The sequence below is a fragment of the Apiospora hydei genome (assembly GCF_038363865.1).
Source record: "Apiospora hydei strain CBS 114990 chromosome Unknown utg000004l_segment0_segment0, whole genome shotgun sequence".
In the NCBI taxonomy this organism is placed as follows: domain Eukaryota; kingdom Fungi; phylum Ascomycota; class Sordariomycetes; order Amphisphaeriales; family Apiosporaceae; genus Apiospora; species Apiospora hydei.
Window position 1 is genome coordinate 4,405,162 of NW_027117363.1, and position 24,133 is coordinate 4,429,294.

General features: G+C 54.4%; 10 protein-coding genes across 10 annotated transcripts; 8 read left to right on the forward strand and 2 right to left on the reverse strand.

Moving 5' to 3' along the window:
- Nucleotides 1–1,112: 1,112 nt before the first annotated feature.
- On the forward strand, nucleotides 1,113–2,520 carry PG997_003917 (RhoGAP domain-containing protein; the record flags this gene model as incomplete). The annotated part of the gene is made up of 2 exons (XM_066808232.1): nucleotides 1,113–1,716; nucleotides 1,778–2,520. 2 exons carry the CDS (start codon nucleotides 1,113–1,115, stop codon nucleotides 2,518–2,520), a joined length of 1,347 nt encoding a protein of 448 aa, XP_066671850.1.
- A 1,515-nt stretch (nucleotides 2,521–4,035) lies between these two features.
- PG997_003918 (uncharacterized protein) lies at nucleotides 4,036–5,505 on the forward strand (the record flags this gene model as incomplete). The annotated part of the gene is made up of 1 exon (XM_066808233.1): nucleotides 4,036–5,505. The coding sequence occupies one exon, from the start codon at nucleotides 4,036–4,038 to the stop codon at nucleotides 5,503–5,505; it is 1,470 nt and encodes a 489-aa protein (XP_066671851.1).
- A 208-nt stretch (nucleotides 5,506–5,713) lies between these two features.
- On the reverse strand, nucleotides 5,714–7,393 carry PG997_003919 (Hexokinase; the record flags this gene model as incomplete). Its single annotated transcript, XM_066808234.1, has 5 exons — nucleotides 5,714–6,137; nucleotides 6,196–6,650; nucleotides 6,701–7,111; nucleotides 7,179–7,204; nucleotides 7,261–7,393. The coding sequence occupies 5 exons, from the start codon at nucleotides 7,391–7,393 to the stop codon at nucleotides 5,714–5,716; spliced, it is 1,449 nt and encodes a 482-aa protein (XP_066671852.1).
- A 2,851-nt stretch (nucleotides 7,394–10,244) lies between these two features.
- PG997_003920 (dolichyl-diphosphooligosaccharide--protein glycosyltransferase subunit 1) lies at nucleotides 10,245–11,841 on the forward strand (the record flags this gene model as incomplete). Its single annotated transcript, XM_066808235.1, has 3 exons — nucleotides 10,245–10,600; nucleotides 10,659–11,510; nucleotides 11,565–11,841. 3 exons carry the CDS (start codon nucleotides 10,245–10,247, stop codon nucleotides 11,839–11,841), a joined length of 1,485 nt encoding a protein of 494 aa, XP_066671853.1.
- A 1,476-nt stretch (nucleotides 11,842–13,317) lies between these two features.
- PG997_003921 (uncharacterized protein) lies at nucleotides 13,318–13,593 on the forward strand (the record flags this gene model as incomplete). Its single annotated transcript, XM_066808236.1, has 1 exon — nucleotides 13,318–13,593. The coding sequence occupies one exon, from the start codon at nucleotides 13,318–13,320 to the stop codon at nucleotides 13,591–13,593; it is 276 nt and encodes a 91-aa protein (XP_066671854.1).
- Nucleotides 13,594–14,823: 1,230 nt separating this feature from the next.
- On the forward strand, nucleotides 14,824–15,979 carry PG997_003922 (uncharacterized protein; the record flags this gene model as incomplete). Its single annotated transcript, XM_066808237.1, has 3 exons — nucleotides 14,824–14,886; nucleotides 14,949–15,488; nucleotides 15,572–15,979. 3 exons carry the CDS (start codon nucleotides 14,824–14,826, stop codon nucleotides 15,977–15,979), a joined length of 1,011 nt encoding a protein of 336 aa, XP_066671855.1.
- Nucleotides 15,980–16,492: 513 nt separating this feature from the next.
- On the forward strand, nucleotides 16,493–18,042 carry PG997_003923 (ubiquinone biosynthesis monooxygenase Coq6; the record flags this gene model as incomplete). The annotated part of the gene is made up of 2 exons (XM_066808238.1): nucleotides 16,493–16,682; nucleotides 16,751–18,042. The coding sequence occupies 2 exons, from the start codon at nucleotides 16,493–16,495 to the stop codon at nucleotides 18,040–18,042; spliced, it is 1,482 nt and encodes a 493-aa protein (XP_066671856.1).
- A 408-nt stretch (nucleotides 18,043–18,450) lies between these two features.
- Nucleotides 18,451–19,669, forward strand: PG997_003924 (DNA-directed RNA polymerase; the record flags this gene model as incomplete). Its single annotated transcript, XM_066808239.1, has 2 exons — nucleotides 18,451–18,510; nucleotides 18,581–19,669. 2 exons carry the CDS (start codon nucleotides 18,451–18,453, stop codon nucleotides 19,667–19,669), a joined length of 1,149 nt encoding a protein of 382 aa, XP_066671857.1.
- Nucleotides 19,670–20,190: 521 nt separating this feature from the next.
- Nucleotides 20,191–20,823, forward strand: PG997_003925 (uncharacterized protein; the record flags this gene model as incomplete). Its single annotated transcript, XM_066808240.1, has 2 exons — nucleotides 20,191–20,569; nucleotides 20,645–20,823. 2 exons carry the CDS (start codon nucleotides 20,191–20,193, stop codon nucleotides 20,821–20,823), a joined length of 558 nt encoding a protein of 185 aa, XP_066671858.1.
- Nucleotides 20,824–21,500: 677 nt separating this feature from the next.
- PG997_003926 (DNA replication licensing factor MCM7) lies at nucleotides 21,501–24,094 on the reverse strand (the record flags this gene model as incomplete). The annotated part of the gene is made up of 4 exons (XM_066808241.1): nucleotides 21,501–21,575; nucleotides 21,635–22,214; nucleotides 22,267–23,723; nucleotides 23,780–24,094. 4 exons carry the CDS (start codon nucleotides 24,092–24,094, stop codon nucleotides 21,501–21,503), a joined length of 2,427 nt encoding a protein of 808 aa, XP_066671859.1.
- Between the last annotated feature and the right edge of the window lie 39 nt (nucleotides 24,095–24,133).

The following is a 24,133-nucleotide window of genomic DNA, read 5'->3' on the forward strand; positions in this document are numbered from 1 at the left end:
CCGCGTTCGCCCTTCAGCAGGTTCAACCCGTCCAAGAAAGCCCAGCAAGCCCCCCAAGGCCAATATCAAGGTCCAATCTCCACCCAAGGACAACAGGCTCAGCCGTCGCAGTCCGAGCCCTCGCCAGCAGCAGCACTTCTGCCATCCTCATCGCATGGTCAGCCAAACTACTCGCAAGACTCGCAGGCGACATTCCGCCTCCCTCGATCCAAGTACCAGGCGCGGCCTGCGATCACTGCCCCCCTCCCGAGATTGAAGACGACGACGACGACGACTTCGAGGACGACTATCATCGATATCAGCAGCATCAAGCCAAGAATAAGACCGCATACCCAGCGATAGAGGAACCGCCGCCAACTCTCTGGCCGCGAGAGGATCTTAGCAACCTCCAGTTTACGTCGCAGCCTACATCGCGACCTCCATCGCGACCTTCGACGCAGCCTTCATCGCGGCCCTCGACGCAACCTGCGCCGCAACTACCGCCTCCACTACCGCCGCAACTCCCATCGCGACCGACGCCGTTCTCGACACCTCAACAGCAACAGCAGTCCTCAACCCGCGAAGTAGAGAAGCATTCGCGCAACGCCAGTCGCTTTTTCAACTTTAGCAAGGGACCAAAGGCTGGGAATTTACACCCTGGCAGGCATCGAAGTCCTAGCCGGAGCCAGAATAATCTTACTTTCGATACTCCCGACGAGGCAATCTCCCGTGATATAGACATTCCTAGCATGTCGGATCGTGTCTCGAGCAAAGCTTCAAAACATTCAGGTATGTTGCTAAAGATAATTCACGTTACAGGATTGCCTTTGTTTCCCATTCTTGTGTGTCCGGCTGCCTTGACATCATATGCCCATGCCCTGCGCTGTTGTTCCTCATCCTGTTAGGTCTGCTTCGGAATGCTGACTTCTTTGTCCTTCGCACGTTACAGACCACTCCTTAGCGGATCCTCGGCCTCGAGGGACGACCAATCTCTACCCTCAAGATCGGATGTCTCTTTAGCATCAGGTGCCACAGAAAACGAACAACTTAAGAACAACCCAAATCCATTTACGCGGCTCAACCGATCGCGATCAGTGAAAGACAAGGATAAGGAGACTCCTAGGACAAAGGACATGGCCTCAGCATCGACACAGGTCAAGATTCAAGAGCCCGAGAGGGCTCATACCTTTGCCGGTCAGCAACCGCTACGGACTGCCCCAGTTGAACCTCATGACAGGTCGCACCGGCAAATGATGAATGCGACGCCTCGGAATCATTCGGCTGATCGAGCTGCCCCTCGCGACATCTCTGCACACAAAGAGCAACGCCGGGATAGAGATAATAACCACAACAGAAGTCACCCTTCGTCTCTACACAACACGAGCGGGTCGTTTTTCAATGGCTTGCGGACTTCTGGTACGAGAGCCGCTGATATCATAAGCAAAGGGCTGTTTGGAAAGGGAGTGCGGAGCGGCAGTACAACGGAAAAGGAACCAGTGGTGGACGATGAACATTACCAGATCAAAGTAATCAACCTGCCGTTGGTGGAACAGACGCGGATAACGAGAATCTCCAAGAGACTGGAGAAATCGAAGGACAAGACAGAGTTCTGGATGCCCGCCTTTCCGTGGCGGGCCATTGACTATCTCAACTACAAGGGTACCGATGTGGAAGGTTTGTATCGAGTGCCAGGAAGCGGGCCGCAAATAAAAAAGTGGCAGAGAAAGTTTGACGAGCGTAAGTCACCATCGATGCGGAACAAACTTCAATATTGGATGCTGACTGACCGCCATTATAGTGCATGACGTCGACCTCTTCGCCCAGGACGACCTTTACGATATCAACATCATTGGGTCCATGCTCAAGGCCTGGCTCCGCGAACTGCCTGATGAACTATTCCCAAAGGAGGCTCAGGAACGGATTGCTCGAGAATGCGCCGGAGCCGAGGAAGTTCCCCAGATGCTCATCGACGAACTCTCAAATTTGTCGCCTTACAACTACTACCTCTTGTTCGCCATTACATGCCACCTTAGTCTCCTACTCGCTCACGCGGACAAGAACAAGATGGACTTTCGGAACTTATGTATCTGCTTCCAGCCATGTATGAAAATCGATGCCTTCTGTTTTCGATTCCTTGTCTGCGATTGGAGACAGTGCTGGCAGGGCTGCAATACGGAGGCTCAGTTTATCGAGGAGGAATATGCCTTGTTCAACTCGCCGCCACCACGGGGTTTCGCAAACGATGTACTGGCGCAACAGGGAAATAGCGACATGAACGAGAACGAAGGTCAAAGTGGATTTCCGTCGGATAGCGCCCAACAACAGCAGCAGCAGCAGTACGAGCAGTCGCAGCATCATCAGAATGGGGGTGGGAAGCTGAGGAAGAAAGGTGCGCCTTCGGGCACTTCGAATGGCAGCATTGGTTCAACGACTTCGACGATCTCGACGAGTCTAACTATCAATAGCCTCGAAACGCCCAGGAGATCTGGAGAGTTAAGACCTCTCTCGCCCATCAAGCCTCTCTCGCCACTCGGATTCTGATGACGGAGGCTTTGGTATATATCGAGACATGTCGTGTCTTTTGGAATGTTGACTTGCCGAGACGAGAGCGCATTTTGTCTTTACCGGTACTATACCCCTGCGGATGGATACAAAAAGTTGGCGTGGTTCTTTTTTCTCCTTCCTGTGAAGGCGGGATCATTTCTATACGGCGGCCATATCCTTTTCTGCTCTTTTTCTGACGACGTCATGGTCTTTGAAGACGAGAACGATTACGTATGCTTTCCTATGTCACTACTCCCTTTTGTCGCCCTCTTTTTTTCCCCGCCTCGACGGGCTTGTTTGTTCGATGTCGGAGATGGGCTTTCTGATTTGGATAAGATACTGGTGGAAAACAATCAGCTTGGTTGACCCTGCTTTTGGAGGGGGCTAAGTCGCTCACCACTGCGGGGGACGAAGCGGCCTTTGCAATTCTACAAGATTCGGTCGCATCTTGGAGCATCAACACGGCATGTTCCTCACTTGTGGCCGTTCCAACGGACCCCTGAACTCGATAATCATCAGTCTTTCTCGGAATACCCATTTTTGCTATTTTCAGTTTAGTTGCCATGCATGATGGAGAGAGGGTGAAGGATTGCATTCTGGATGGACAGCGGTCGGGCTCTCCTCCGCACTCTGGCGGTTGTAGTAGCGTTGCTGGTTTGGGAGGCTCCTTGAGTCTCGAGATCGATTGTTGGTTAGCGTGAGATGCTTGAATACCTGTAGGAGAATCGGGTTCTCCTGGGCAGATAGATACTCATGCTTGTGAGCGTGGCGCCGGGGCTCCCCGCGGGTGGACGAAGACGCTACGTTTATTCAGTCTGTTAGGCTACAGGGGCTTGTTTGGCAGCGCCCATAACTTTCTTGACACAGTGGCAGACGACGAGGGCTCTGGTGGCCATCTGCGACGTTGGCTTTGGGGTTTCTGGATGGCAATTTTTCATGAGGTTGTAGTATCTGCTCATGTTGACGCAAGAGGAAGAGAGCAAGTTGAGCCCCGGGAGAGTATGAGGGAAATCATCGGCTTTGGTTATTATCGATGTGTGGCTCTTCATACGTATGTATGTATTTATATCTAAGATACCTTACAAGACAGACAACCAAGTTCAATACGATAGATCAGTTGAAATTGTTCACGAGTGTTGAGGGTTCACTGACACCAATGAAACCCGAGCTTTGTTGTCGAGAACTCCCTCGATCAGTAGCCCCCTTGTCGTATGGAGCTGATATAGAAGGTAGACATGAGATCGATTTATAGGAAGCGCCAAGCCAAGCCATTCCAAGTCCGACCCACCAACCCCGCGGTCGCGTCAAGAATATTTTCTATCGCATCGCAATTACCCCGCGGTCCAGAAGCTGCACCAGACAGACAGACCAGGTTCATGCGACGGGATTCCCAGAGCCCAACAGGAAGTTGCAAGCCCTTTTGAAAGATCAATCGGCACTGCGTCTTTCTCCCAATTTCGTATTCTATACTACGTGCTATATACCTGCACAGGGTAGACCTCCGTCAGCAGAATGGGCGAGCCAAGCAACAACCAGGACGCCCTCGAGGCCCGCATCCCGCCGTCGTGCCCCGCCTCCATCTCTGGGATCCTAACCCAGGCCTGGAACCATGACCTGGCCAGTCTGAAGCCCCTGCTGGATGTCCCCGGCCGCGCGAGCGTCCAGGAGCCCACGACGGGCGAGACGCCGCTGCATGCCGCCATCCGGTCCTGTGGCGCTGCTGGCGCGGCCGCATCCGATCTCGAGGCCGCCAAGAACGTCCTCGAGGAGCTCTTCTTCAACGGCGCCATCTGGAACGACGTCGACTCCAACAACGAGACGCCTGGCTGCGTGGCCGCGCGCCTCGGCCAGGCCGACCTGTACGAGATGTGCATTGGCGCCGGCGTCCGGGCCGAGCTGCTATTTGGCCTGCTCGAGAGCTACGAGGAGCTGGAATCTATGGACGAGGACGACGATGAGGACGAAGAGGTCGTCGACATCACCGCTGATGCCGCGGCGCCAGATGGTGAAGAAGTTCCGGATCTGGTGGTGGAAACCAACAACGAGGGGCACGCCGCAGAGAAACAACCCACGAAGAAGAAAGAAGAAGAGGAGGAGGAAGAAACCGAAATCCTGGAGTCCAACCCCGACCGCGCCTTTGTCGCGCCCAGCACCTCCGAGGCCCAGGCCTCGCAAGTCGACTCGGCCGAATACCTGCGCTCGAACCTGACGTACAGCGCCGGCAAGCTGACGGACGACGCGGCCAACGGCGTCATGATGGCGTGGGAGACGTCCATCATGCGGGCCTCAGTCGACACCCTGCTGCCGGAGCAGCAGCCCGGCCGCAAGGTCCTCAACATCGGCTTCGGCATGGGCATCATCGACGGCATGTTCGCCGCGACGAAGCCCGCGCGCCACCACATCATCGAGGCGCACCCGGACGTGCTGTCGCACATTGCGACCTCGCCCGACTGCCAGTTCGGCCCGGCCTGGGAGGCTTCCGCTCCCGCACCGGGCGCCTACAAGGTGCACGCGGGCAAGTGGCAGGACGTCGTGCCCAAGCTGCTCGAGGCCGGCGAGACGTACGATGCCATCTACTTTGACACTTTCGGCGAGGACTACGCCCAGCTCCGCATGTTCTTCACCGAGCACGTGCCCGGCCTGCTCGAGGAGGAAGGCCGCTTCGGCTTCTTCAACGGGCTCGGCGCCGACCGCCAGATCTGCTACGACGTCTACACCAAGGTCGTCGAGATGCACCTCAGCGATGCTGGCATGGATGTGGCGTGGCAAGAGATGGACGTGGACATGCAGGGACTTCAAGAGGAAGGAAAGGGCGAATGGGAGGGCGTCAAGAGGCGGTATTGGACACTGAACAGTGAGTATTCGTTTCTCCTTCTGTCCTACTCAACCCCCTTTTTCTCATTTCAGACGATGCTAACGAACATGTATCGCAGAATACCGACTACCAACTTGCACTTTCATGAGGTAAAAAAAATCAAATAAAAAAATCAAACAGCAATGATGCAAAACGAATTGTTCAGAATGGGAGAAACCAGGTGCTCGATTTTCAGGGTCTACCAATGACTTCTATAACCTCCCTTTTTTTTTCATCCGTGTTGAGCTGCCTCTGTTTCTCTTCCAGTGTAAGGGCTTGCAACCTCATATCGTACCAAGTACCTTGTGTCAAAATTCCTAGGAGCCAGAGAAGAATCTACTGGAAGTTCTCGGGGTGGAGGATACCAGACATGTTGCCAGCCTCTACCCTCTTGAGGGTCAGAGCAGCAATGAGGGCAGCTCCAACACCGCTGCCATCTTCGGCAGCCAGGATCTCGATGGGGTCCTCCTCCTTGTGGTTTGCCTTGGCGGGCCAGTCCAGGATCTCGCGGAGGGCCTGGGCACCGCGGGCCTTGAAGTGGGGGTACTTGTTGAAAACAGAGCCATCGGCACCGACATGGCACGAAGTCATGTTCTTCTTCTTGCAGATGGCGGCGACACCACAGGCAGACAGGCGGGCGGCACGGGTTCCGATGAGCTCAGCGGTGCGGCGGATCAGCTCAAGCTCGGGGCGTGTGGTCTTGATGTTCAGCTTGTCGTTGAACAGATCGGCTGTCTCTTGCAAGTTCTCGAATGGGTCGCTACGTAGTGTTAGCCAGCTTATAGATACGCAGGGTCATTCAGAATAATGCAACTTACTCCTCAATCGCCGACAGGAAAGAAGCGTCGAGCGTGTAAGCTTTCCGGAGCTTGCTGATGTCCTGACCCTCGAAGATGTGAACCTCCTTGTTGTCGTGAAGCTCGACCATGACCAGGCGGAAGACCTCTCCGAGGTACAGACCGGCAATCATCTTCTCGAAAGCCTGCTGGCCAGGTCTCGGCGACTCCTTGTCAATGATGATGTCGTAGGGCGTGCGTGGTAGGACCTTGTGTTCGTTATCAAAGGCACCCCACTCGCAGTTGATTGCCATCGGGGTGTCAGCAGGCAGGCTCATGTGGGCCAGCTTGGGGATAGAGCCGCAGTCTTCCATGTAGGCGGCGTTGCAACCGGTGCCGAAGATGCAGCCAATCTTCATCTTGGGGTCTGTGTAGGCAGAGGCGATCATGGTACCGGTGGTGTCGTTGATCAGGGCAGAAAGCTTGACGGGCACACCCTGCTATTTGGTTAGCAGAGCATCCGAACCGGCGGGTTCTGGGAACTAACTCGAGCGTTCAAGGCCGCCTCGAACATGGGGACCACGTTCTCGCCTTCGACGCCAGAAATGTCAAAGCCCTTGGTCCATCGTTGAAGGATACCCTCATCGATGTAGTTCTGGGTGGCCGGGTAGGAGAATGTGAAACCGAGCGGGATTTTAGTAGCAGGGGGCGCACCGCCGTGGTGAGTGTCGATGAACTGTTGCACACAATCCGCCATGTACTCCCAAAGCTCATCAGACTCGCCTGTCTTGAGCTCTTCGGGCATGCGGTACTTGGACTGGATGATGTCGAACTCCGACTTGTTGTTGGTCAGGGTGATCTCACAGACACGCAGGTTGGTGCCACCCATATCAAGGGCCAGGTAAGTGCCAGTCTCGTGGCCATCGGGGAAAGCCATAACCCATGTAGGGTTCATGGGCTACATCAGGGGGAGCATTAGCACTCAGAACTGTTCAAGTACGATCACGTGTAAGGCTATAACGTACAATGCTACCACCCTCTACACTCAAGCCTAAGAAGATGTTAGCGGTGAAGAGCGGCTCGGATTTTGACAGGTGTGACACCAACCCTTTGTGAGCTCGGATACGAAGTGGTCGGTGATCTTCTTGAGCGTAACCGAGTTGACGGTAAACTGTTCCTCCAGCTTCTTGATCTCCTGGAGCAAGTCCTTGGGGACATCGGCCATGGATCCTGTGGGCATGCTGAATTAGCCTCCTGAGTTACGGTGTAAAGCAATGCGAGAAACGACAAGCGATGATTGTGGTGTTGGAAGTATTTCCCCGAGCTATCGAACCCCCGACGAATGGCCTATGACTAGAAGCCATCGTGGGCCGGTTCGAGAGTAGCCAAAGGTGCTTAGACAAATCCAGTAAATGTCAAAGTTGAGATGAAAGTGTATGATGCTCTGGACAAGGGATGTGACTCAACAACCGCAACAATCCACCAGAGCAGACGATTTCATAGGACGAACAGGAGACTTCGGGAGTATCCCGTCTCGAGCACGCAAAGCCTAGTGCGCCAGGCAGGCTGAGCACCTCGGGTCGTTCCACGGCAGATGAGATGTGCCGACTGAGCCATGGTAGGAAGGGATAGCTTCTTCCCAGAACGCCAATACCAACAGGGCCACGGTAGCTTCTGACATTTATATCGTCACGGTCCACGCGCCGTGAACTCGGCGGAGGACCTCAAAGCGTCGCATCGGGATGTTGCACCACGACGATTCGGGGTTGTATATATGTAGCACAAACACGGAGTATAGCATCGCACAGCACCGAAAAGCAAAGACGCAAGACAAGGTAAGCGAGCGAAGGTGAATCAATGGATACATACCCTTGCGGGACGGCGGCTTGCGAGGACCGAGGCCAACCATGTTGCCGGAAAATGTCTTTGATTTGGGGTTGTCTTAATTCTGCAGGTAATGAATATACTTGTCAGCCAGTCAATCTCGGCGGCACAGGTTGAAGACGTATAAGACGGAAAAGTCAATCGGACTTTTCAGTCGTATGACGCAACACGGAATGGAGGGGGAGGGGTTATAGACTATGTATGGAGGTAGACAAGGAGACACTAACATATTTGGTGGTGGTAATTCTAGTTCGGGATAGGAACTATACGAGATGGTCAGTAAGTAAGGTATGAGGGAAAACCAATGCAGAAATTGTGTCGACGGCAAGCTGAGAAAGTTCTTGTCGATGCGATAGGGTACAAAACTTACTCAGCTCAAGCAGCAAACAGCTATCGAATGGGTGACAAGGAGGAGGAGGTGGGATGAGGTCGGTTCTGGCGGGCGGCGCGGCGCACTTTTGAAGGTACTGCAGCGAGAGCGGGGGCGCAATTAGAGTTGCTTGAAACCGCCTGGATGCTAGGTACTGGAGGTACCTACCTACGTATCGGCCATGTATCGCCATGTACTTAACATTAGGTTGTGATAGGTCGATTGATCAATTGATTCATCAGGATCATTATCTGGTCTCCAGTGGCTGGTCCGAAAGGGAGCGACAGCCCAGAGCCCAGAAGCCTAGAAGGCCCTATTGCTTGCTACTCTGGCCAGCTCTGCCCTACCACAGCTCTCGGGAATCCTCGCACGGTGGGGCGGGCTGCAGCGGTGTGTCTCCATTCTGTCCTTTGCCAGGCCTCTCGTCTCGTACGGTATACGCCATGCCATTTCGAGCGGCGCGGTGGAAGCCTCGGGCTGGCGAGGCAAGCAAAGAGAGGCTTGGTCGAGTTGTTCTGGATCTCGTGCGCCGCCAGCTCGTTACGATTCCCATCTGCCCATCATGCCATGCCATCGCACGAACCAGACCCCGAGTCCACCGCATTGAAGCATACCGGAAAGGCCCTTCTCTTCCATTTTTCAATCCGCCGAGCACCATATTACTGATCCTGACCCCCACTCAGGGTGGCGTTCTTGCAGAAAATGCCTCCTCCGGAATTCCGGTGGTGGCTCAAAAACATGGACAATCGTAAGATGCTGCGACTGAACTATGTCGCTTTTAGGAGGGGCAGAGAGGACGTTTACAGTTTTCCTCATAGGCATGTTGAATGTACCTGATCCAATAGGAAGGAAGAAGAAGAGGAAGGGAAAGGAAAGGAAATGAAAGGAATCCCACAATCGGCTGAAGGAGTCACATTTGGGGTAAGACGTGCTGAACTGTGATCTGGATGGCACTGCCTTGCGTAGTCCAGCTCATCACTCTTGCTCCCATCCACGGATGACATCAAACGGACTGGAGGGGCATTTTTTGATATGCAACATGAATGCAGTGTTGAGAGGGCGAAATCCCATTGATTCGATCAATGGAAAAGGGGCCCAAGCTCCCGTCCCGCTTTCGCTTCTGTAAGTAGGTAGGTACTTCCTACCTCCCGCCAGGCACATTACATGAGGTCTACATACACATGCAAGGGACTTGGGGCTGTAGCTAGGATAGATAGATTGAACGTAGCGGCTTGGATAACGTCTGATGGCAGCTGCGATGTTAATTTCTTCTTTTCCCCATCTTCCTAAGTCATGGAGTGCCTAGCGACGACTATAAGAAGGTTGAAGGACCTGGACCCATTGCGCCGCAGTTTTTGACAGCAAATGCTGAGTGGCAGAGCGTGCGAAATGGGCCTCTTCTCCCAGAGATACTTGTACCTGTAGATAGGTGTGGCTTGTGTGGCTTGAGAAGACGGGGAGGCACTGACAGCACGGACTAAAGTAGCTCCTCCACGCCGGGAACCTGAGGTGCTCTACCTCCAGTACCTACCTACCTTCCAACCTGGCCACTAGCTGGACCCCTGTTAGACGGGGAGCTGCAACGTAAGCTTCTTGGTCCAATTGGTAGGTAGAGCTGTACCTTTGTGTGTGTGTGCTCTCAACTGAACTCGGGCCAGATTGATGATATTGAATTGATAGTCGAGTTGAACCAAAATCAAGACCAATGACGAGTTAGGCCAGGCTTGTCACAACGACAATACCACAATCTTCTCCCCCTCCTCTTCTCTTCACTTCCCACCGATTACTTGTGTAGAGCAGCTCTCCCCATGAGCGCTCGAGGTGTCTGATCTCCATCATGAAGTCAATTGCGGCCTGCGCAGCAACTCTGCTTTCACTCATCTCGCCCATAGTCACGGCCGACACCAATGTCGCTGTGCCTTCCGTCTCCAAGGTTACTCTACCTGCGACATTCAAGCCACCTCAGGTCTTCAAGAATGCAAACCTTGTCCATGTCATCTCGTTAGAAAAGAACTTCGCCAAGGAGCAGATCAACGTCGTCGTCGAGAACGACTCGAAGGAGCCCCAAGATGAATACTTCCTGCCCTTCACGAGCCAGCAGATGGAGAGAGTGGGTGGCTTCGAGGTTAAGGACCGCAAGGACTCCAGTCTCACTGGCTTCGTCGTAGAGGCAGTCGAGTACGACCCGTTGAGGTGAGCCTGATTGCAATATACCATGCACATCCAACTAGCACTAACACACTGCTTCCAGTGACACCCAGTACTATCGGATTCGATTGCCCGCGCCCCTCCCGCCTAAGGCTCAGCAGACGATTGGTATCTCGTTCCACTATCTCCAGGCCTTGACGCCCCTCCCCGCGGCCATCGAGCAGACCGACAAGCAGTATCTTGTCTACTCCTTCTCCGCCTACTGCCCCTCGATCTACACAACGGTCAAGCAGAAGACTGAAGTCAAGCTTCCTGGGTCTGACATCCCCGAGTACACCAAGATCGCCGGCTCCGGTGACGTGAAAGAGTTCCCCCAGAAGTCAGGTGCTAAGCTCACCTACGGACCTTTCCCCGAAGTACCAGCCGGCGCCGTCTCGCCTGTCAAGGTCCGTTACGAGTTCACCAAGCCTGTGAGCCATGTTACTCTGCTCGAGCGTGACGTTGAAGTCAGCCACTGGGGCGGGAACATTGCGTTCGAGGAGAGATATACCCTGTACAACCAGGGCGCCAACCTTTCCACGCTCTTCAACCGCGTCAAGTGGGCACAGTCGCAATACTTCAACCCCACCTCTTACGCGCTGAAGGAGATGAAGTTTCCTCTCCGAATCGGAAGCACGGATGCATACTTCACCGATGCCATTGGAAACGTGTCTACGTCCCGATTCCGAAGCAACAAGAAGGAGGCTTCTCTCGAGATCAAGCCTCGTTATCCTATTTTTGGCGGCTGGAAGTATCCCTTCACCATTGGGTGGAACGCGGATGCCAAGTACTTCTTGCGACAGAAGACCGGCGACAGCTACATCCTGAACATCCCTTTTCTCGAGGGTCCTAAGCAGCCCGAGGGTTTTGGGTATGAACAGGTTCAGGTGCGAGTCTTACTGCCGGAGGGTGCTGAGTAAGTAATATATGTCCAATCGCACACAGGAACGATCACTAACATGTTTCCTAGCAACGTCAAGTTCCACACATCTATCCCCAAGTCGTCCATCACCGACGTTGTTGTTGACCAGCAAAAGACGTACCTGGACACCATTGGCCGCACTGTGCTTACCATCAAGGCCCGCAATCTGCATGACGATTTCCGGGATCGGGACCTGATCATTTCTTACGATTACACGATCGCAGCTAGCCTTCGGAAACCATTGGTGGTTTTCGGAAGCATGCTGTCCCTGTTTGTCGGGATCTGGCTTCTATCCAAGGTGGACGTGAAGCTTTCATCAAAATAGAAGCATGCACATTTGTGGTCTGATATGTAATCACAGGCGTACATAGGGGGTATTGATATGAAAAGGAACCTGATGACAACGCACCAGTGTACTGATTGGGGACATTTGAGCAGGCTTTTGGTGACTTCATGATCATCCCCTTGCAGTGATGCGAGATGACTAGATGAAAAGGGTGCCATCTAGGCTGCTGCTAAATCAACGTATGATATATTTAAAAAAACACTTTCGCTTTCACCGCTGGTTCTGCTTGTTTACTATTGCGATCTCGATGGCCTTGGCATCTCTCATGCTGTCTAATACACCGATCTGATATGGAAATCCTCATAGGTCGCCAAAGACGGATTTCTTCGATTATGCCATCGCTATTGGAAGGACAGCCAGACGGCCAGATGGGACGAATGAAGTTGTGAGCGCATGTGGCTTGGCGATCAAGTCAGCTAGCGTAGCCGGGCGACTAGTCGAGATGCATGCTGACGTCGGCGCAACATCATAGGTGAATCGTGGGAAGGGCACGCGAGTCGCACAGGGGTTGACTGCCTAACTAGATGTAAGAGTGCAACGCGATGCTCGTGTGTAACTGCGGATAATGCGAGGGATTCCTGGGTGGTGAGGGTAAGGGACGTTTGGATGCTACTTTGTCGTGATGAAAGCAAGGCAGGCAAAATGGGGTCGGTTTGGTATACGAAGGAAGAGGCAAATCCACATGGCTTGTCGCCCTGCCCTGCAGGCCACTACGTATCTGTAGTGCTACGCTGCTCACGGGGCTGTCGTTTTAGTTGGTTGGACCCTTAGCTTGCGGCTCTACTTACTGTCCGCGATCTGGTCATTCGATCAATCTAGCATCCTTTAGACTGGAAATGTTGCCTGGTAGGATATGTTCCTATTTGGCACAGCCTACAGGTCGAACTTGTCCCGGCGTAGCTATGACCGCCTGCAGTCTGCAGTATCACTGTCGCCAGGTTCAACCCTAAAGCAGGCATAACTTGAAGGTGGCCGTAATGGGGATGAAGGTGTGTGGAAACAACCCGAGCCGATGGGCTCCAGTCCGCCGGGCAGGGGTCGCAGGGATCCGCAACTGGGCAGTGCGTGGGTATAGAGATCAAGAACCCTGAAAGCTGGCCAAAAACATGGAATTTCAAGGCAGATCTCGGTAAGGCTCGAAGGACAAGGAATCGAGTGCTGGCTTTCGGACGAAGGAAGACCGTGTTACGTAGAGCCAGCGGGCAGTAGGGACAAGATGATAAATAGGCGACCAACTCCCGTCTTTCCATGTCGGATTCCGGGTCCAATCCATCATCCAACCCTGTCAGTCAGTCATCTGCCTTATCCATAGCTCTCCCGCTGCATACCTATAAGATCCCGTGCTCTTCCTATTTCCGAGTCACTTTCTGCCAGACTCTCTATCCCGACCTACACATCGCATTCATCCTTTGAGCGAGGCGTCCATACAGTCCAGGACCCTCTTGTGTATACCCAATGCCCTCGACCACGACCACGACCACAGTTCGAGCTTACGTCAACTCCGCCGACACCATGTGTTTCGGCAAGAAGCCCGCAAAGACCTACTACTACCACTCCGAGGTCATCCCCACTCGCCACCACCACCATCACCACAAGCACCATGCTCCCCGGGCCAGCTACACCAGCAGCCACCACCGACACTCGTCGCACAGCCCGCGGGTGAGCACTACGAGCCACCATCACGCCGTGCCCGTTGTGTACGAGCGGACGAGCCAGACACGTTACTACTAGACGCTCGTCGCACCCAGCGGGGGTTTTACGATACAACACAACTATAAACCGACGGGATATATCTACCACACACAACCTAATCCACGCCATGGGACTCTGTCGGGATAAGCGAAGGGGATGGACATCATTGCTGCCATACAACTAAACTATCATAATACATCACAAGAGCGAGGCAGGCGGTGTGGTGGGATTCTGGAACGGTCTACCTCATTCACTTCCATACTTGAAGTCTTTTTACCAGCCAGCGAGCGACAAATGGGCAGTGCTTCCGACAGCGTCGTCATCGGCGGCGCTTGACTGGTCAGGTCGGGTCAGGTGGGGGAAGCAACAGCGACGCATTGGCCAAGCGGGGCGTTCTTTGGGAATTTGGGGTGTTTAGCGGACAAGGGGGCAGTCCTGTAATTCTGGATTCTAATTGGAGTTTTTCGTTTCGATAACATACATACCTACCTACTTAAGTCAATATGATGTCATCGTCTCTGTCGTCATCGACAAGAGACAAAAAAGTAAAGACAGCCAGCGCCGAGTCTGCTAGTTTTGGATCCAGCGCGAGACTTTGATCGAGAAACACCTGATATGTACTCGCTCTTCCTGTGATAGCACCAATAAGAACTAGTGGTTCTGTAGTGTACGACGGACGCCCGTCATACCCTGCCGTAGCAAGAATGGAGGAATGGAGGGGAGGAGGCAGGGAGAGTTGGGGGATTGCCTGCTGTAATGATCGAGTCTTTGCTTACCTACTTCTGTCCTTTGTTCCTGTTCGTGATACAAACATACAGCTCAAAAGCGATACTATTAATAATTCCCATCGCCGACGTTTTCTTAGGTTTCCCAGATCGGTGTTTCGAGAAGACTATTCCACCATTTCCCCATATACCCAATCCCTGTGCGACTATACCCTCCGCTGCCAGTCACGATCCACGTGTTGATCCTGCCCCACCACGACACATCGAGTAACCATTCCACCAAGCTTGCTTACCTTAAGTGCTTTCTTCATTCGTAAGTCGACAAGCGTTGCTATTTCGCTCCGCGGAAGCTTCGACTCGAAGAGCATACATGCCTTCCCAATCCTGGACCATGGGGCAAATAAGCAGAGTGTCGCTGACTCTGGCGCATACCTAGTTCCAGCCTACTAGAAGGAAGTGACTCCATCACCATGTAAGTCTAACAGCCCATACCCCCAGCATCTTCTTGCGTGCACCCGTTGAAACGCTCTTGAATCCGCCCATCATGTTCATCTTTGGGAAGAGTCGGAAGGGCACAAGCGCCGAACGGCCTTCTTCTAGCGGATCAGTACATATGTATTGAAAACTTGACATTGGTCCTCTGCATCAAGTCGAGCTGATGACTAATAGTCCTTTGTTAGGCACCGCGCTCTCTCTGTCCGTTCCAAGAATGGCGGCGGCGGCTCGACCCAGACCTCGCCGACCCACCGGAAGGGCTTCACATTCGCTTCGCTGCGCGGCTCGATCCAGCCCGAGCTGTCGCGCAAGCTGTACCGGGTGATCAAGTCGTCGAACAATCTAGTGTCGGCGCACGAGAACGCCGGCCGGGAGCGAACGAACATCGCGACGCAGCTGTCGGAGTGGGGCGAGCAGACGGGCGACGATGGCGTGTCCGACATCAGCGACAAGGTGGGCGTGATCCTGTCGGAGCTCGGCGACGTCGAGGACAACTACGCACACGGGCTCGAGGACGCCCGCGGCGTGCTCAAGACCATCCGTAACACGGAGAAGAGTGTCCAACCCAGCCGCGACAGCAAGGCCAAGATCGCCGACGAGATCCAGAAGATCAAGGTCAAGGAGCCCCAGAGCACCCGTCTGGTAATCTTGGAGCAGGAGCTTATTAGGGCCGAAGCCGAGAACCTGGTGGCCGAGGCGCAGTTGACGAACGTGGTATGTAGCGGTCCAAGAACACTCAACAGATTGGTAGGAAACTACTGCCAAAAGCGATGGCTACTGACATAAGCACGGCACAGACACGTCAGAAACTGAAGGAGGCCTATGCCGCCGAGTTCGCCGCCGTTATCGAACGGGCCGAGAAACAGATCATCCTCGCTAAGCACGGACGCCGCCTCCTCACTCTACTCGACGACAGTCCCGTTACCCCTGGCGATGCTCGTGAGAGCTACCAAGAGGGCAGCGCTGCACGACAGATCCTAAACGACGCCGAGGACGACCTCCGTAAGTGGGAACCGGACCTGGATTTCGAGCCCGGCGCAGGCCCGGCAGGACGTGTGGCTACTCCAGAGAGAGAGGTAGAAAACGCAAGGCCCCTCCCTGTGGACGATGGGAACTACATGACACCGGCTGTTGCTAAGTCAGATGCCGCAGATGCAGAGCTAAGGACCGGCGACAACGTTCATACAACGGGTGTCGCGGCCTAGAAGGTGGACGTCTTTAGTCGCTAGCCGCTTGCGGTATCTTGAGAGAGTGTGCATTTTATGAGCGGTGATACCACAAAAGAAGGGACAGGCAGTGTTGGCTAGTATGATCAGGTTTACTTTAGGTTATGTTTTGGGACTATGGTAACTGGGCAGACTGTTTGGCGCGCGAGGGGATTTTGATATTGAACGAATTCAGGCTTGGGTATAGGTACTTACTTACTTTATGACGGGGCTCGCTCGCTAAGGCAGTCCCTTTAATGACAAATTTCGGTACCTTCATATACATACTGTCTTATATTCAATTGTGACATTCTTAGTCACGTACGAAACATTATCATTCGGATGGGCAGACTTAATGATTTCTTACTCGTACGAGTGACTTGGGCATTTTATATACAGTAGCGGCAAAACCTCGGAATTGACTCGGAGCTCCCAGTAGCTTTCAGAGAAGCACCTTGGAACTTCTCGAACAGCGGACTGGCACAGACTTTCAAACAAAGGAACCCTGCACAGATGGAGACCTTATTAACTCGGTCGCGGCAACTTCGGGGACCTGCGAGTTGGTTGTATCGGTCGTGCACCCGTCAGCTGGGAGCCCAGGCACGTCGTCGCACCTACGCCAGCGCTGCGTCGCAGCTAGACATTTATGATGTAGTCTGCGTGGGCGGAGGGCCCGCCGGGCTGAGCCTCCTGACAGCGCTCCGTACGTGCGCCGTTTCTACCGCGCCTGTGAATCGAGTCTGTAACTAACCGAACATGTTTGCTGTATAGGATCGAACCCGGCCACAGCCGGCCTGCGAGTGGCCCTCGTCGAGGCCCAGGACCTGGCGAAGACTCGCGACTGGAAGTTGCCCCCGGACCGATTCTCGAACCGCTGCAGCTCGCTGACCCCCTCCTCGGCAAACTTCCTGGACCGGATTGGGGCGTGGGAGCACCTGGCAAGAGAGCGCGTCCAGCCGTACCACGAAATGCAGGTCTGGGATGGCGTGACGGATGCGCGCATCGAGTTCGACTGGGAGGCGCCTAGCTCGGGAAGGACGATTGCCTACATGACGGAGAACCTGAACCTCACCTCTGGACTTCTGCGCCGGATGGACGGTATTGGGGGAACGGACGTATTCGACAAGGCCAAGGTGGAGAACATCACGCTCGGCGAGGACAAGGATGACCTGGATCTGACCCAATGGCCCATCGTACACCTCTCGGGCGGCAAGCAGCTCGCCGCTCGCCTCCTGGTCGGTGCCGATGGTGCGAACAGCCCTGCCCGGGCCTTTGCAGAGATCGAAAGCCGGGGCTGGGACTACGAAAGGCACGGCGTGGTGGCTACGTTGGAGATGGAGGACGAGGGCTGGGGCGGTCACGATATGAAGATTGCGTATCAGCGGTTCCTGCCTACAGGTCCTGTGGCTATGCTACCCATGCCCGGAAGCTATGCTACGATGGTCTGGTCCACGACTCCGCGCAATGCGGCGCTGCTCAAGAGCCTGCCCGCGAAGGACTTCCTGGCCATGGTGAACGCGGCTTTCCGGCTGCGGACGGTCGACCTGGAGTTCATGCATACGATGGAGTCGGGCCAGGCGGAGGAGCTGCTCTGGAGGCTGCAGCACACGCACGTGAACGACCAGTCGGTGCCGCAGACGGTGGTGGGCGTGCAGGAAGGGTCGGTCGCCTCGTTCCCGCTCAAGCTGCGGCACGCCGACACGTACATCGGCGAGCGCGTGGCGCTGGTAGGCGACGCGGCGCACACGACGCACCCGCTCGCGGGGCAGGGGCTGAACGCGGGGCAGGGCGACGTCGAGAGCCTCGCGCGCGCCATCGAGTACTCGGTGCTGCACGGGCAGGACCTCGGCACGCGCATGTCGCTCGAGCCGTACAACTCGAGGCGCTACGCGGCCAACCACGTGATGCTGGGCGTCGTCGACAAGCTGCACAAGCTCTACAGCGTCGACAGCGGGCCCCTGGTGCCGCTCCGGTCGTGGGGCCTCAACGCGGTCAACGCGATGCGGCCGCTGAAGAGGTTCTTCATGGAGCAGGCTGCGGGCAAGGGCGCGAAGATCTTCTGAACTGTATAACTAACTACATGTACCTACCTACTTAAGATAGCCTTGCATGGCAGAGGATGCGTGGAGTGTGCCTGTAGACTGAGTAGATAGTATGTACAGCAGCTGTAATAGTACCTACGCCAACTTGTCTCTGCTTCTGTGCAACATATGACTACATGTACTTATACCACATGCACAGATTCTCAACCGTGTCGGCGTTAAGGCCGGCCACGAATAGGGACAGGAAACGGGAGCTAGTGGGGTGGGTGGAGCCGCAGCTGCCGGGGTGTGGAGGGGCGTGTATGCAACATAAACTTTTTTCCTGCTGGCGGCTGTTATCGTCAACTGATAATAACATTTTTTCGAGGGCGCCGAGCTTGTTGACGAAGGCCATCCTAAACACATCACCACCAAACCACACTTATGAACATGGCACCCTCATCAGGCCGGCGCTCAGCGCCCACAAAGGAGCAGCTGGAAGACCGCAAGGTAAGGAAAACCCGTTGGGGCCGTCGTTGCCCGTTCTGCGCAGAAGCGTTCTGACCTGTTGGAAATCCAGACCGTCGGCATCAACAAGGAGACTGTCACCAACACTGTCTCGACCGACTACCCCGGCCACTTCATGGACGAGGACCACGCCTGGGACGTTGACCACTTCCGCGACAACTTCCACGTCCAGTTCCACCAGAACGACCCCTTCGATTCGCAATTCTCCCTCATCGGCCTCGACGCCTCCATCGCCAACGCCTTCCGTCGCATTCTGATCGCCGAGATCCCGACTCTGGCCATTGAGACCGTCTTCGTCCACAACAACACGTCCGTCATCCAAGATGAGGTGCTGGCACACAGGCTCGGTCTCATCCCCTTCCAGGGAGACAAGAAGGGCCTTCGCGACTTCCTCAAGCCCTTCGTGAAGCCGGCCGAGGGCGCCGATCAGTACTCCACCACTTTCGACTACAACACCGTCTGTCTCAAGCTGAACGTCGAGTGCACCCACAACAAGGATGTTGGCCCCAACGAGAAGGACCCCAAGAAGCTCTACCACAACGCCCACGTGTATGCCAAGGACATCGTGTTTGACCCCGTCGGTGATAAGCAGCCTGAGATCTTCTCCGGTGAGGGCATCATTAAATCCACAAACCCTGATATCTTGATCGCCAAGCTCCGCCCGCCCCAGGTCATCAACATAGAAATGCACATGCACAAGGGAATCGGCGCCGATCACTCCAAGTTCTCGCCCGTTGCCACCGCTAGCTACCGCTTGATGCCCACCATCAAGATCCTCCAACCCATCTTGGGAGCCGATGCCAAGAAGTTCCAGGAGTGCTTCATGCCCGGCGTCATTGAGCTGGAGAAGGTGACGAAGCAGGAGGCCGCCAAGAAGGGTTCGGGATACGAAGGCCACCAGGGCGAGCTGAAGGCCGTCGTCGCCAACCCCATGCACGACACCGTGAGCCGCGAGGTCTTGAGGCACGAAGAGTTCGAGGGTAAAGTCAAGCTGGGCCGAAGGAGGGACCACTTCATCTTCTCGGTCGAGAGCACCGGGCAATGGGACAGTGACGAACTCTTCCTAGAATCCGTTCTGATGCTGAAGCTCAAGATTAACAAGCTTAAGCCGCAAGTGACAAACATGGTACGGTCTTTCTAGCAGGAGGCACGCCTGGGAATCTAAAGAAGTGGCTTTGCATTGTAGGGGATACCATAGATGGCGTTTTACTGGCTAAAAAGGAATGACATTTGCGAAATTTTGCTCATGGCTTTTGACATTACGTACTATCCCGACTTTTTGATGCAGTGTATGGCCAATGCCCGTCTTCATTGTATGGCAGGGAGCAATCCGATACTAGTAACACTGGCAACAAAGTGTACAGGTTTCATCTGCATGAAATCTACGGCGTTGTCTGATACTGGTTCACTCACCCTTGCCATGTCGTCCGTTTTTCGAAAGCCTAACAATGGTGTTCTTCCGAGGAAAAAAAAGTCGCAGAGCCAACAAAGGAAATAGTGACCATTTTTCTCATTGTGTCCTGCCAGTTCTACTTCTATGAAAGTCCAAGTGCCAATCCCATTGTTAGACACTACCAGTATCGTATATATGTCTCCTAGGGCGGGCTCCTTAACCAGGACATCCATCAACACAAAGCCTTTCTAACCCATAATCCCAACAACATGCCGTCTTCATCCCCTTCGGCAACAACAACCTCGGCGTCTACCGCCCTCGGCGACGTGCAGACCCTCCGGCATTTGCGGGAGGCCCTCGTCCTCTACGAGCAGCGCAAACAGGCCGAGGCCGAGGGCCGTCTCGTGTCGGCGCGGGCCCATTTCAGGAGTCTGCCGAACAATCCCCGGGCGCGGCCGACCGGCAATGATGATGATGATGAGAGCAGCACCGCGCGGATGATGACTGAATTGTTGTTGCAGGGGCAGGCTCAGGCCGGAGCGGATGCCGGGCCTTTTGAAGCGCGAACAGCCGAGGCTCTCGAGTACGTACGGCGGCGGCTGCTGGATGAAGGCACGCTAGTAGATGGTGAGGAGGAGGACGAGGAGGGTGAAAAAGAGGAAAAGGACGAAAGGAAGAAGGAAAAAGAAGAAAAGAAGGAGGGCGAAGCATAGAAGGGGAAAGAGGACGAGGAAGAGGAAGAGGACGAGGAAGAGGAAGAGGAAGAGGAAGAGGAAGAGGAAGGGGAAGAGGAAGAGGAAGAGGAAGAGGAAGAGGAAGAGGAAGAGGAAGAGGAAGAGGAAGAGGAAGAGGAAGAGGAAGAGGAAGAGGAAGAGGAAGAGGAAGAGGAAGAGGAAGAATAGGAGGGAAAAAGGACGAGGGGGAGGAAGAAGTAGTAGAGGAGAGTAAGTGAAAGAATGCCAAAGATAAGTAGGAGGCGTAAATACAGTAATCTTGACACTGACGAGTTGAATCTGTTCTTGACTGTTGAGAATGTCGGAGCCATTCAAACGCAGGAGGCCAGTAAATGGAGAAAGTGTAAGTGAACAGAGAAGATAAATCCATTACATTGTACAATAGGTTGTTTTATATACGTTCAGATGCCGTACTTATTGTTGCACATGATCTGCGATTGTCATGCGTTACACCACAACAGTATATCAAAGACATCCAGGGTTGGTATAGAAACAAACCAACACTTTTGATCAAGCAGCATCAAGGCCTGATCGTATCAATACCCTGCGCATTAGACACGTTTCGAGCATTAGTTGACACATCTAGGCGGTTCATAACTGTAGACGTATTGCACTCGGGGAAACCAGTTTGTCAGGAGAAAGGTTCGGGTATTTATGCGCTGTTTCTCATTAAGATCTTTCAGTTCGTCATTTTCACCTCGGTATGAACGTGCTCCTCGATCTACGCAGAATCTCATCTCGACATTGGTTGTTGTTCCCAGACCCGCAAACGCCATGAAAACATCTACAAACCACACTCGCTGGCTTGCACTGCTCGTTTCTCTACAACCCCTGATTTCCTTAATTTACTCCATTTCTTCGTCGCCATTTCCAGTGTTGATGAAGAGGAGACGTGTACCGTTGCCAGCAGTTTGCCATACCTATTGATCGAGGTTAGCATACATCGCCTCAGGGAAACAGTCGCCGAGATAGAACTTACATCGAGACTTGTGTACTCATCCAAAGCAGTGAGCCACTGGTCTTCCGTGAAACCCTTGGCCAACACGCGCTCGCGGACCTTGCGAAGACTCAGCTCGATCGAGCCATCTTCCTCATCATACTCCTCGTCGTCGGGGCGGCAAGCGCCGGTATCCAGCAGCTTCTTGACCTCCTCCATGATGCGCGTGTTGGCGTCACGGCCGCGGCGGCGGGGGCCCTCGTGCGCGGCCAAACTCTCCTTACTGGCCTCGACGAGACGCAGCGCTTCGTCGACATCGTCCTGGCTGACGACGCTGGCGAACCGCAGACGCGCCAGTGCCTGGGCGAGACGCACGACACCGAGAAGGGTACGGGGTGTGGTGTGGGCCCAGTTCTGACCCTTGGCCTCGGCGGCCTTCTGCGCCTTTCGGAGGCGCACGTACGTCTTGGTGAGGTACTCGGTGACGCTCTCGGGGACCGTGGGGCGGTAAGTACGGGCTTGCGCGACGTAGGCCCGGACCTCGTGCGGCGTGAAGACCACATTGGCAGCCTCGCCGTTGCCATCAGCATCGCCATTGCTGGCGTACAAGTCGGGATGCTTGCTATGCATATGGACATACGTAACGTGCTTGGCAAGCTGGGCATCGCTATCACGGGTAGGGGGTATCAAGGAGGAGGAAGAGGACATCGAAACGCGAAAGCAGAGCAGCCGGCAGGTTGATGTTCTCAACGGGCGAGATGCGAGGGTTGTAGCGACCGTAGATCGGGTTAGCAGCCGCCAGGATGGAGGTTCGTGCATTCAGCGTAGTTGAAATGCCGGCCTTGGAGATGGAGATTGTCTGCTGTTCCATAACTTCGTGAATGGCAGTCCTATCGTTGTCGTCCATTTTATCAAACTCATCAATACAGCAGATACCGTTGTCGGCAAGAACCAGGGCACCGCCTTCAAGCACCATTTCATCCGTGACAGGATCACGCATCACAGCTGCTGTGAGACCGACACCACTGGAACCACGGCCGGACGTGTAGACACCACGGGGCGCGACCTTGGAGATGTACTTTAGAAGCTGAGATTTGGCCACACCAGGGTCACCCATAAGGCAGATGTTGATATCGCCACGGATACGCATGCCATCACCAACCTCTTTGGTGACACCACCAACGAGCAGGAGAAGCAGTGCCTTCTTCACGTCCAGGTGGCCGAAAATCTCAGGGGCGATCGACTTGGCAAGCATATCATACACGGCGCCAGACTGGCTGAATTTGGTGATGCGACGCAGCAAGCGATCGTCAATGATCATTTCGTCGTAGGCCTTCTTGTGCTGCACAATGTGGTGCGCTTCAACGTATGTGTCGGTCAACAAGCCAGCCTTCATGGCCTGGAAACCAGTGTAAGGGGTGGGCAGGAAGATGCCCGTGATGTCAACAACATCACCCGGGTTGATTTTCCTGACGGTGCTGCCGTAGCACATAACCGTAAGTGTTCGCGGGATTTGACCGATAGGCACCTGTTCTGCCATCTCCTGAATCTTGACCTCCTGGAAGGGGAGGAACTTGGAAGCACGAGTAGACTGGAAGAGCTGGCCCTTGGCCTGGTTCTTGGTACACTCCTCTGAAGGACAGCTGGTAAGCGGAGCGTAAGACTTGTCGTTGATCGGTTGGAAGATCTCGCAACCGCATCGGTCACAGGAGTATGCGCCGACCTGTACAATGGGCTTGACATCGGACACTCGGGTGGAAATGCCACGAACTGTGATGAGGTGGCCCAGGTGCTCGCCGCGCACTTGGCGCACTGCCAGAGCCTTGACGGGCTTGTCCGAAGTTGAGGTTCTGGGCTTGAAGATGAGCGTATAACGCCGGGTAAGTTGAGCCGGGAAAGTTCTGGCTAAAAGTTCCGGGTCGGTCGAGGCCTCAGCCATCTGGGCGAGTTCCTGGTTCCGGCCCTGTCTTCGCTCCATGAGGACATCGAGGACATCATCCTTGAAGGTGGTGCCTGATGTGGGGGCGGGCATCTTCTTGTCGATTGCCCTGGACAGAATTTCGACATAATGTTTGGTGTTGGCCTCGATTGATTCGACCAATTTCAGATTCTCGTCGTTGGCCTCCTCGTACTGCGTAAAAAGTCAGATTTCGAGCGACAGTGGCGCAAAGAAGGCTGAATGCTCACCGAGGCAACATCGTCCAAGTCTATGAGCACTTCGTCTATGGTACGGTCTGCGAGCTGCTGCATCATCTCGACGTATTTGTGTTTTGGCTGCTGGCGTTGGGCAGCCTTCTTTCTCCTCCGGTCGTGTTGTGCGGCATCGTCATCCTCGTCCATGAAGTCATACTCGTCGCTCAAGTCGTCCTCGTCGATGCTGATCTGGCCAATTGCATGGGCGATGGTGTCTTGCGGCGAGGTCTTGTACTTGTCCAGGAAATCCTCGAAGGCAGCTTGCTGCGCATCGTAGTCGACGACTTTGCGGTACTGGAGGAGCGCCATTGTTGCTGCCAAGAAGCTCTTTTGGGGAAAGGCAATTCG